This window comes from Taeniopygia guttata, chromosome 8 (genome assembly GCF_048771995.1).
Source record: "Taeniopygia guttata chromosome 8, bTaeGut7.mat, whole genome shotgun sequence".
Classification (NCBI taxonomy): domain Eukaryota; kingdom Metazoa; phylum Chordata; class Aves; order Passeriformes; family Estrildidae; genus Taeniopygia; species Taeniopygia guttata.
The window spans coordinates 9,232,205-9,243,667 of record NC_133033.1 but is presented as its reverse complement, the minus strand read 5'-3'; the positions used below and the strand labels follow the sequence as shown (position 1 = coordinate 9,243,667).

Genomic DNA, 11,463 nt, shown 5'->3' with positions numbered 1-11,463 from the left:
CTGCCAGAGGCTCCCGGGCTCCCGGCTGGGTGCAGAGCCGGGGCCGGGCTGCCAGAGCCTCCCGGGCTCCCGGCTGGGTGCAGAGCCCGGGCCGGGCTGCCAGAGCCTCCCGGGCTCCCGGCTGGGGCTGAGGGGCTCCCACAGCCGCCCTGAGGGAGTGGGACTGCACCTCCCGACATGCCCCGCGGGACCCCGCCTCCCTCTCCGGCACTACACTTCCCAGCGCGCCCCGCGCGGCGGCGCCCCCGGCGTCCCGCGGCGGGGCCGGCGCGCGGGATGCCGGGAGCGGTAGTCCCCCTGCGGCGCGCGCGCGCCGCCAGGCGGGCCGGGGCGTGTCCTCGGGGGTATATAGGCAGCCGGAGGGGCAGGGGGCTGCACTCTACCGCCGCCGCCCCTCTCTCCAGCAGCTTCTATGCAATCCTCGGCCATCGCCGCTCCCCCCTGCGTCGAGCCCGCGCCGGCCTCTCAGACTAGGTAGGGCCGCGTGGGCTGGCGCCGGTTGCGGTGTGTGCGTGTCGGAGACGGGGGGCATCAGGGGAGAGGGGGGGCGCCTTCGAGCCGCAGGGTACCGGAGGGGATGGGGGGCAGGGGGACGCTGGGCCGGATTTCCTTAGGGGGAGGGCTGGGGGTGTTGGTCGGGCTGGTGAAGCTGTACCCCCTCCTCCCCCCCTTTCCTCCTCGCCGGCGGTGATACCTGCGTGCCCCGTCCCCCCCTCGCCGCTTGTGGTACCTGCCTCCGCCGTCCCCCCCGCCGGCGGTGGTACGCGCCGCCGCCCCGCTCCTCCGGCGCCAGCTGGGCCCGCGCGGCTCGCGCGGAGCCGCCACGTGACCGCTGCGCGGCTGCCGCCATCTTTGTTGGGGGCAGCCGACGCCGCGGGGCGTGTCACGTGACCGGCGGCCCGTGAGGAGCCGCCGCCGGGGTTTGGCGCCAAGGGCGGGGGGCGGGGCCGGCGGAAGGCGGGAAAGGCCCATTGTCTGTGCGGGACCGGCGGGCAGGGCCGGCACAGCCCCCGCAGCCACAAACACCGCACTGCGGGGCCTCGGGGTGCACGGCCACCTCTGTTCCACGCTCCTGGTGCCGTGAAATGGGTGGGCAGTTCTAAACGTGAATAAAAAGAACATTCGATTTTCTGTTTGCAGGATGGAAGAGGAACTGGCAGCTCCTTCCACATCCACAGACAAAACAGACAGGTGAGATGGGAGGTGGGATTGTCAATATCAAATCACACAAAATCACGGAGTTACTGTGTGAAACGCAAAGGTCACCCTTCAAATCGCTTCTGAGACTTGGAGTTTAACTCCCAAGTGTGATGCAGGTGCTGAAAATCCTGTGCTCACCAGTGGTTTACACAAATCTAGTGCATCAAGGCCTTTTCAGGGGCTGATACATATGAAAATACTAGCTGTTATTGAAGTTTTTGGGTTTTTAATTAGTGCTGGAGAGGCACAGGTATGCAGCTGGCATGTGATAGATGGTATTCCTTTGTGGGCAGCTCCTCTTGTCCCAGTCTGAGATGTTGGGCTGGACATTCTGGAAATGAAGTGCAAGAGGCACTGAGTTAAACTGACACTTGTATCTGTCATTCTTCTCAGATGCACCGTGCTGTGCTATGAAAAGTTTTAACTTGAGTTTATTCTTCTTGATTTAGCATTGGGGTCTGGGGCACTGGTGCTCGGTGGTGTGTTGGTGTGCAACTCCTAAAGTATATTTTTTAGCAGTCTTTGTCACAGCCGATTCTGATACTTGTTGCAGTGATTGGATACATTTACCTGGCTTCCCTTGGTTATTGGAACTATCAGTTGTTTCAGATTTACACAAACAACCAAACAAATCCCACCTGCTCTGGTAGTTCCAACCACTGTAATGTATGCAACTCACTATTCCATAAAGCAGACTAGGTTTTGAAAGCTAAAATGATTGTGAAAACTAACAGAATACTTTATTTTATTTATTTCCCCTTCCTCCAGTATGGATGTGGATGGAGAATCAAAGAAACTATTAGGTTTGGGACAGAAGCACTTGGTAATGGGAAATATTCCAGCTGCTGTGAATGCATTCCAGGAAGCTGCGAGCTTACTGTGAGTAGTAGAATGTTCTGTGTGTTTTTGCTGGGCTTGGGCTTCAGCTTGGCTGTTCTGATTTGGATTATGCAAGAAAGATAAGTCACTGAAGAGTTGGACAGTGCTCTAGTTAGTGTGCAGTTTAGGTGGATTTTGTGATAGGCATTGCCAGCAGAGTTCCCTAAGGAGGGAAAGGGATTTGATAGTTTATTATGCAGGTGTTTTTTCTAGTAATTTGTTCACTAGTTTTGATCAGTCTCTGTGAATGGTACTTTTTGGGTTACAGAATAATTTCCTCAGTTGGGTGTTTAAGAGCCATATCTGAGAGAAGCATTCAATATTTGCTTAAAGCGATGGGAAATGAGCCAAGAAAGTGATCCTTTTGTCAAAGAATATTTAACGTTAAAGTTTGAATATCCAAATCTAAAGCAGGGACAGGCAAATAATTCCTTATTGTTTTTGTAGGGGTAAAAAGTATGGTGAGACAGCGGATGAGTGTGCAGAAGCTTTTTTTTATTATGGAAAATCTCTCCTGGAGTTGGCAAGGTACGGTGACAGTTTGTCATTTGGTGAAGAGTGTATCTGGTGTAACAGGATTTCACTCCTTGACAGGATTGCCCTGGGTGGGATGGGCTGTGGCACTGCAGCTTGTGCAGTTCAAAGTATAATATTAAAAAATCCAAGGTATAACAAACTCCTATTCCCTTTAGAATGGAAAATGGTGTGCTGGGAAATGCCTTAGAAGGGGTGCAGGTGGAAGAGGAAGGAGAAAAAGCAGAAGATGACTCTGCGTTGCCAGCTGCTGATGGTATGTAAAGCTGCCTGCCCTGCCATGGAGGCTCCAGGCTGTGTTTTCTTGTTGGAATGATCCAAATTTAGTCCATTGGTATCTTGGGTAGGCTGAATCATACTATTGAAACTCTTGGCAGTCTGAATGGACTCTGGTTTTGTTTGGTTTTTTTTTAGTCTTGCTTAAAGATGAACAAAATCTGTAAAATATCTGCAAGGAGCTGGTCACTGAAAGCATGTGTAAAGGGTCACCAGGTGTCTGTGTCCTGAACACTGCATTCAAACTCGCTTTCTTAGGCTTCACCGCTGACTCCAACTGCTTTGTAACCTTGTAGCAGTACAGTGTGTGTAGTTCCAGAGGTCAGAGTCTCTGTACAAAGTCCCAAGAACAGTGGCTATTTTATGCTGCCTGCAGCTGGAGAGGATACAGGAATTCCTGTCCATCCAGACTGTTAAAGCACTGGCACCTCTTGCTTAGCTGTGACTAAAATCGCTGCACAACCGCACACTGCTTGAGTGGCCGCTTGCAATGCTGCAGTCTAGGGAAGGGGAAGGGACTTGCTTAGATGAAGCAGCTATGTTGGTTGTCTCCTAATTCCTTGTACTTGGAAAATGAAGCTTTTAGGAGTGTCATCCAACTTGGTAACAAACCAACACACTGGAGGGTCTTGAGGGTGGTATTGTCAGTGCCCGTTAATGTCTTTATCACTAAACTCGAAGAAATGTTTATGCTTCCTCAATCATGTAGAAGAAGCAAGGGAGGAGTTGAGAGAACAGGTTTATAACGCCATGGGGGAAAAGGAAGAGGCCAAAAAGTCCACGGAAGAGTCTACAGTACTCTCTGAGAAGGAAATCAAAGAAGAGGATGTTGAAATGAAAGAGATTAGAGAAAAAGAACCCAAAGAAGCAGCTGCTGACAAGGATGTGAAGCCCAAAGAGGCTGAAGAGAAGACTGAGATTTCTGTGGGAAAAGAAGAAACTTCAGAAGAGCAGAAGAAGCAGGTGCCTGTGAAAGAGGAGTCAGCTGTGGAAAAGGAGGTAGAAAAAGAGCAGAAGATGGTGCCTGAGGACAAGGTAGAGAAGGCAACTGAGAAGAAGGAGAAATCAGCAGAAGTGTCAGACAAGGAGGGAAAGGCAGCTGGAGAAGAGGCTGAAGCAGGAGAAGGGGCTGTGGAAGAGAAGGGAGAGATGGGAGAACAAGCAGCAGAAGCAACAGAAAAAGAACCAGCTGTGGAGAAGGGAGAGGCTGTAGAAGGGCAAGCAGAGACAGCTGTGGAAGAGAAGGCAGAAGCACAGGCAGCAACTGCTGTGGAACAGAAAGAAGTGGCAGAAGGGGATGCAGAGGTGGCTGAACAGAAGGCAGAAGAGAAACAAGAGCCAGTAGAGACAGTTACAGAAGAGAAACCAGATGAATCTAAAGAGACAGAGTCCTCAAAGGAACCTCTGTCCACAGAGGGCAAAGAGCCACCTAATGACATGAAAGGAAATGCTGAAGTTGCTGCTAAGGTAGAGAAAGAGGAAAAGAAGGAAGACGTGATGGAAGAGGGTGAAGGTGCTAAGGTAGAAAAAGAAGAGAAAGATGACCTGATGGAAGAGGGAGAAGGTAACACTGAGAGGAGAAAAGTACTTGTGGGTGGATGACTTGAATTTGGCTAACAATGGGTAAAAAGTGTTCCATTCAGAATTTTCTGTTTGCCTTAGAATAAGGAAAAAGCACAGTAAAGGGGCTCTTGAAGGACTTTACATACAAGTAAAGTTTCCAGGAATAGTGAATAGTCTCAGTTTCTCTAGACTAACGCTTAACTAACTGCAAAGCAAGTCTTACTTGAAAGCAAACTGACAGCCCTGTGAAATGTGTAAGTAATGGCTAGGCTGGTGGAGAATACTGAATGGATGTTCACTTGCATGCGGCTGGGTGTATTGCACTAACCTTCACATAACTTGAAACACAAATTGCCTCTGGTAATAGCTGTGTTTTATTTTAAAATGGTGGTGAAAAAACAAGAACAGCTGAACACAAAGTAGTAAATTTACTTCTGGTAGAGGGAAGGAACTCTTCAGTTGAGTCTTTCTGATGGTCATTGCTAGCAAAAATTTAGTTGGAAAATCTAAACTTGATTTGCTGAAGGCTTATTGCTGCTCTAGTACAGTCTTTTCTGGCTGTCCAGCTTCTGCCTTTCTGCTTCCCTGCTTTATTATAGCTGTTTCCAGGGCTCTGTTGAAGTAAGACTTGCACCCAGCAAGACTTGCACCCTTTGCTGCAGCAGTACTTTGTGGCCTTAGTGGGCCTGTGCCTTCTATTGCACAAATTAATTGATGAACTGTAATTGCAACTTCGCTTGTCAGTACCTCATCTTCACAGACAGTGCCTTACTTCAGGAGTGGCAAATGTTCAGACTAAACAGTTCTGGACCCTGGAAGGATTTGTTCTGCTAAGCATAGTGAGCACTCAGTGGTGGAGCAGTGGCCTAACAGGGTGTCTGTGGAGAGAGGATGACTGAAAATAAACTGAGAGTAGTTACCTGCTCCTTGCCCTCAGTGCTGAAGAGCTGCTGATGCACACATACTGCTGCTTTTTGCCCCAAGTCTGGGGGTGTGAGGACCCTCTGGAACATCCTGGCCTGGTGCTGTGTCATTCCAAGCTCCTCCCACTACTTAAATCTTAGAGTCCTGACATCTCTTCTGTTTACCTTTATACAAGTGTCTTCATGTTCACAGGTTTGGCCCTCTTAGTGGTGGGTGTGTGCTGGGAGTTGGACTAGTGAGTTCCCAGGCTCTCTAGTCCCTGCCAATCAAGATTCTCTGATGGAATAGCCAGAGATTGTGATACAGGAATTGTGTGACTTCAGCCTGCAGACCAGCCAGTGCTCTGAAGCTATTAGCCATACTCCTTTACTGCACATTTTCCCAAAATGTCTTTTGCTGGTAGAGCAGATGACGTGATGCTTCTGCACAGTGGCAAAAGTCAAATTAGTACTACACAAGAGGAGGTTCATTAAAATTGGCACTTAAATGCCTGACATGAGGATCATGAACTGAGAAACAGACTAATTTGTGTGCAGTTTGGCAGCTATCTTGCTGAAAACACTTTACATAGCATGAAGTTTAGCAGCTGGCCAGCGCCTCTAGGGCTGCTCAGGATCTTGTGGCTTCAGTGGGAGGTGACAACAGATTTGTGAGACCTGAATTCTGTGTAAGTTTCTGTTGTAGCTAGTAAGAAGTTGAACTTAAGGACTGCTTTAGTCTACAGTGCTGAACAGTTTCAGCAAGATGGCTGCTCATGCTGAGACTTTAATGTATCTGCTCGTCTTGGATCACACCTCTAACCTGTCACTGAGAGGATAAGGGTTGGATATAACATACTCTGCCTGACTCCATATCGAGCAAGCACAGTAACCAGAAGTGTCCTCATGCATCTACTTGTCTTCTAGAAACAGAAGAATCTGAAGAGGAAGATAAAGAAAATGATAAAGCTGATGATGATAAGGAAAATGAATTGACAGTGGAAGACAAGGTGAGGTTGCTGAGGCCTGAAACCAGTGCTCATGGAAGGATGCGATATTGGGCCTAAATATGATGTTCATGTCCTTCTAAAAGGACATCACTTGTCCTTCACTTGTGTTTTGTTTAGTTCTGTGTAGGAAAATACTTCAGAAAGCCAATATTGGCCAGTGTTAGGCCTTGTCTGCATTGTAGCATCTTGCTCAGCTGTGTCTGTAGACTTGGGTTTGTTCAGCTGCTCTGACAGAAATGCTTGTGGTGTGCTGAGCTAATGTGGCCTGGGTGGGCAAGCAGGGAGTGCTGTTCCAGCCTGTTACTGGAGTTACTTGGAACAGTTAATTGCTTGTCTGGTTGTTCAGTAACCTGTGATTAGGATGGGAATTGTTTGAGAAGTGTAGTGCTCCTCAAACCTGAGGTGTTCATTGATGTAGTAGTCAAAACAGCTGGAAAAATTTGCAGCCTCGTAGAGTGGCACTAAGCATTCAAGGTAACTGTCTATCCCTTTTTCAGATTATGCTAACAGAGCTCAAAGGTTCATTAAAAAAAGCTGGACCATCAACTTTATTTGGTTAATCTAAAAAGAACCTTAAACAACATCTTGCTCTTGGGATAATAGTGGTGCTTGGTGCCCTGTTATTTCTGAAAAAAAATTAAAGCATGTCACAAAACAATGCAAGTTCATGTTCCATTTAACAGTCTTTACTCCAGGCAAAGTCTTGGTTGATGCAATAACCTCTTCTGCATATTTTTTCTTTATTTTATTTCTTCTAGTGGTGGAATGTTTACCTCTTACAGAAATGGATTCCTTGATTACACTGGTTGGGAATTTAGTGGTGGTGTTTGATGTGGTCTATGACCAAGTCACTTAATCTGTCATGCACTTCTGGTCTTCACAGGAAAGTGAGGAGGATGAAATTGGCAATCTTGAGCTAGCCTGGGACATGCTGGAGTTAGCAAAAGTCATTTACAAGAGGTAAAGGCTAAAGTTCCAGTTTGGGTATATGCCACAGAAACTCATTGTAAATTAGATGGTGGTATAGCCAGTTGGAGAACGTGGCATGCTCTGATCAGGATTTGAAAACTATATTTGTCTTCTTGTTGTAGACAAGAAACAAAAGAAGCTCAGCTCCATGCAGCTCAAGCTCATCTGAAGTTAGGAGAAGTTAGCATTGAATCTGGTAAGTAATGTTAATTTTCATGTGCAAAATGTTTGGTTCTACTTTCTGTCTCTGGGTTTTATACTTTAAAATGAGCAGATGTGAGTTAAAGCTGTCAGGTTAAGAACAAATTAGATCATGATAGTTGCAGCCATGTGAGAAGCTTCAGAAGCAATGGCTGCTGTCTTAAAAATAGGATAGTCTGTGCTTTTGCAGAGCAGTGGGAAAAAAAAAAAGTTAATAAGAAGCAATGTGTTGCCAGCCTCATCTGCTTTCTGAAGTGACCAAACCTTGCTTATGAACTTGAGAGACTTGCTGAAATTGTCGTGAAAAATATTTGACTCCCTTAGACCTTCCCAAATCCTAGGCTATAGTCAGGAAAGGTTCTTGTGTTATACAGCAGAAAAAAGGGAGTGGGAGGCAAACCTCAGGTTTATGCTTTGTAATGACTCACTTGTCTTTCATTTAAAAATGTATTCTAATCTTGTTAAATCCAAATGTACACGTTCTCTGGGGCAGGCATTGGAAATAACCCAACAGGTTTCTGGGCCAGGGCTACAGAACAAGGGTTGTGTCTTATGTCACTAGAGTACATTTGGGGAGGGCTTGGCAGGAAGGTGGCACTGTCCTTAGCTGCAGATCTGTGCTGCAGTTGGGACCAGTTACGTTCAGTTCTTGGTAGATGGTAAAGCAGGAGGATTTGGTGCCTGCTTTGACTTGGCTGCTCAGTTTTTTGTGCTGAAATTAGACAAAGCACTTGTGAGCTGGTCCTCCAGAGGCCTAGTCAGTCTCTCAGGGGAGCCAGAGTTTTCCCCTGACGGTCTGAAAGCAGCCCAGCACTGCTGTGTTGAGTGGTGGTTCTGTTTGCAGACTGTAGGATGTGGAACAAAACACAGAGTAACCAAACCAGGGTTTAGGGGGTGCTGCTGTGGAATTACTGAGGTTTGTAAAGACCTTGGGGCTTTCTCCTGTAGAAAACTACACACAGGCAATAGAGGAGTTCCAGGCCTGCCTGGCCCTGCAGCAGAAGTACCTGGAGGCTCACGACCGGCTGCTGGCCGAGAGCCACTACCAGCTCGCCCTGGCCTACCACTACAACAGCGACTTCGACGAGGCTGTGCTGCAGTTTGGGAAGTCCATGGAAGTCATAGACAAGAGACTGGGTACGTGGAATTCTTAATCTTCCTAGTGAGTTTTCACAAGGCAAAGTAGTGAGGTATGCTCATTGTCTGCTGTGTCCTGTTTTATCTGAAAATGGTGAGACTACACCGGGGCAGAGTTGGTAGAACTGTTTGTTAGCAGATAGTTGCCTCTGGATGTTGGTGACTGGACAGTTACTTTGTCTCGAGGTGTTTTGCCCTGATAACTGTTTCATTCCAGCAATACTGACTGAGCGAATAAAGAAGACAGACACTGGGTCCCCTGAGGACGAGAAGGAGATAGAAGAACTGAAGGGACTGCTTCCTGAAATTAAAGAGAAGATAGAAGATTCAAAGGAGTCACAGAAGAGTGCAAAAGTAGCTGAGCTAGGACTGAAAGCAACTCTGGTGAGTGTGTTCTGTGGTTTCCTTTTGATCCAACCCTTCTTTCAGTGGAACTTAGAATAAATCACTAATGGGAGGAGCTTGGACTTGATCAGGGACTGGTGGTTGCTCACAGGTGTTACCAGGCTATGGTTGTGAGAAGGAAACTGAGGCAGGTGACATTTAAGGAGGATATTTACTAAGAGCCCTGCTACTGATTGTTCCAAACTAAATAGGAATTTGATAGGCTTCTGTGGCATTTAATGGAAATGATGTGTCAGGCAAGTGTGGAGTACACATCTGTCCTGTACTGAAGTGCAGAATCCAGTGTTGGGATGTGAAGGGCTTGGGCTTTCTGTATCTCACTAAGTTCACGTGTATTATCTGCCATTGTCTGTTTTTTCTTCTTTTGTTAAGGTTGGAACTACATCCGGCTTTGCACAAAGTGAAGACAGTGGTTCTGTGTCCACAGTAAGTTAATCTAAAATGAACGTTGTTAATTCCTGTCTGCTCTAAGGATTACTGGTTGTGTTTGCTCATGTGTCAGTGTCTGTCTTGTAACAGATTCCAGTAAGGAAAGGAGCTGATGGTGCATCTCAGTGTGTAACAGACATCTCTCATCTAGTCAGGAAAAAGGTGAGTCCAGAAATTACTTTTCAAACAAGCAGATTTTTGAAGTACCACTCGCTTGCTCTGTGTATTAATAGGATTTGTCTTAAAAGTATTTTTTCTTAAATTAGTTGTATATTGGGAAAACACTCCAAAAGTAAAATCAGTAGTGTATGAAACTCTTCCACTGGGAACCAATCAGTCTGGGGAGCATCTGGCCTCCAGGAGACCATTCTTGGTGGTTCAGCACCCTGCCTGACCCACACTGATGTAAATTTGACCCAGCTGTGTGGCTTCTGCAGGTGTTCCCTGAACAACAGTTTCCTCTGCTGAGGGACCCCCAAGAGCAGCAGGGTCACCTGCAGATCCCAAGGAAGAGGCAGGCAACCAGGCTGGGCTGGGTTCCCTTGTTTCCAAGAGGAAACTGGGACTTGGACTTTTAATAAATAGTAAAGCCATACTGGTGGTAATTATAAACTGCTTCTTTAAGAGATCACATATTGAGAACTTGGTTCCTTTAAGCATTGTGTGTTCTCTGGAAGTGTTTGCTGCTAAAAACTAAGATCTTGTAGGAGATACTCTCAGTTTTATGTTGCTTCTGTTCCATTGGTCTGTCAGTTCAGGCGTGCCTGGAGTGATTTGGAGCTTCTTTAGGTGATTTCAAATGTTGTGGATGCCCTAAGTCTATCCTGGAACTGTTACAGGCTCAGTGGTTGCCCCCTTCTTTACCAGACTGTAACAACAGATAACTCAGTTTTGGAGATCCTGGCACCTAAAGTGTCACTGTGGTCAAGACCTGGGTGTCAGAGCCTCAAAGCTCTGGTTTAAATCCCAACACTGAGCAGTCTGTCCTGAGCCTGGCAAGCAGAGGTTGGGTAGATGATGTGCAGTGATATCAAATGCTAAATTTCTCAAAAATATTTAAACTTTGATTTGTACTTAGTGGAGATTATAAACAATTTTGTCTTCAGAGGAAACCAGAGGAGGAGACTCATCAGGGAGACAATGAAGCCAAGAAATCTAAACCAGAACCAGCTGTCAATGGTGGTGGTGGGGACCCTGTCCCCCGTGGAAATGAGGTTGCAGAAAAAATGGAAGAGGAGGTGGGCAGCTGAGCCAGGAGTCTGGGCTGTGCTTTTTATTTTACTTCCCCCTCTCTGTTCAGGGATGGTTCTGTGCCTGGTAGATGTCCTGGTTTTATTGCCTGCTGTCCTTCACAAGGTTTCCCAGATGAGATGAAGAATGTTTCTAGTGGGCAGGGTGCATGTTGTGCTGTGGTGCTGACCCTGTGGGGGCTGGACAGACCCAGCTGTGGAGCCTTGTCACCTGTGGGGTGGGACAGAGACAGGTTCCGGGTGCTTTTTTGCTGGGCTCAACTCCAGCACAGGGTCTTCCCCCAATTTATAATGTTCCTGGGTTTTATTACTTATCTCTGGGCTGCACTTGTTACTATCAATGCTTTAGGGTAGTGTTGGGCTCTGGAGACTGGCAAAGTTCACATAGTTAAGTCTTCAAATTACAGAACCCTTGGGCTGCTGCATGAGTTGGTGCTGTAAGACCGTGTCTTGACTTATAAAAACAAACCCTTATCTTCTCTTTTAGACAGAGAAAAGGCCACAAGCAGAATCAGGGGCTGCAGTTGAAAGCACAGTATGATAATGATTCTTTAACCTTGGACACTCCTCTCCTTACAAGGAAAATGGTTTTGTATATAGTGTATTTTTTCACTTTTTGGCAACTTTTGTATGACTTCAATAAAGACTGTAAGCAAATAGTCCCTATTTTGACCTCCCTCCTGTGACAGGTTCCAGCCTCTGCTCCTG

General features: G+C 47.0%; 1 protein-coding gene across 2 annotated transcripts; it reads left to right on the top strand.

Annotated features, from left to right (window-relative positions):
- Positions 1-266: 266 nt before the first annotated feature.
- On the top strand, positions 267-11,414 carry NASP (nuclear autoantigenic sperm protein). 2 transcript variants are annotated; one of them, XM_030278852.4, is made up of 15 exons: positions 270-474; positions 1,141-1,191; positions 1,969-2,079; positions 2,527-2,607; positions 2,772-2,869; positions 3,599-4,453; positions 6,282-6,364; positions 7,248-7,324; positions 7,456-7,529; positions 8,483-8,671; positions 8,889-9,055; positions 9,449-9,502; positions 9,596-9,667; positions 10,612-10,743; positions 11,243-11,414. In XM_030278852.4, the coding sequence occupies exons 1-15, from the start codon at positions 413-415 to the stop codon at positions 11,294-11,296; spliced, it is 2,160 nt and encodes a 719-aa protein (XP_030134712.2). In that variant the 5' UTR covers positions 270-412; the 3' UTR covers positions 11,297-11,414. The 2 variants fall into 2 exon arrangements, with proteins under 2 accessions (XP_030134713.2, XP_030134712.2); XM_030278853.4 differs by lacking the exon at positions 10,612-10,743 and having other exon boundaries at positions 267-474.
- The last annotated feature ends 49 nt before the right edge of the window (positions 11,415-11,463 follow it).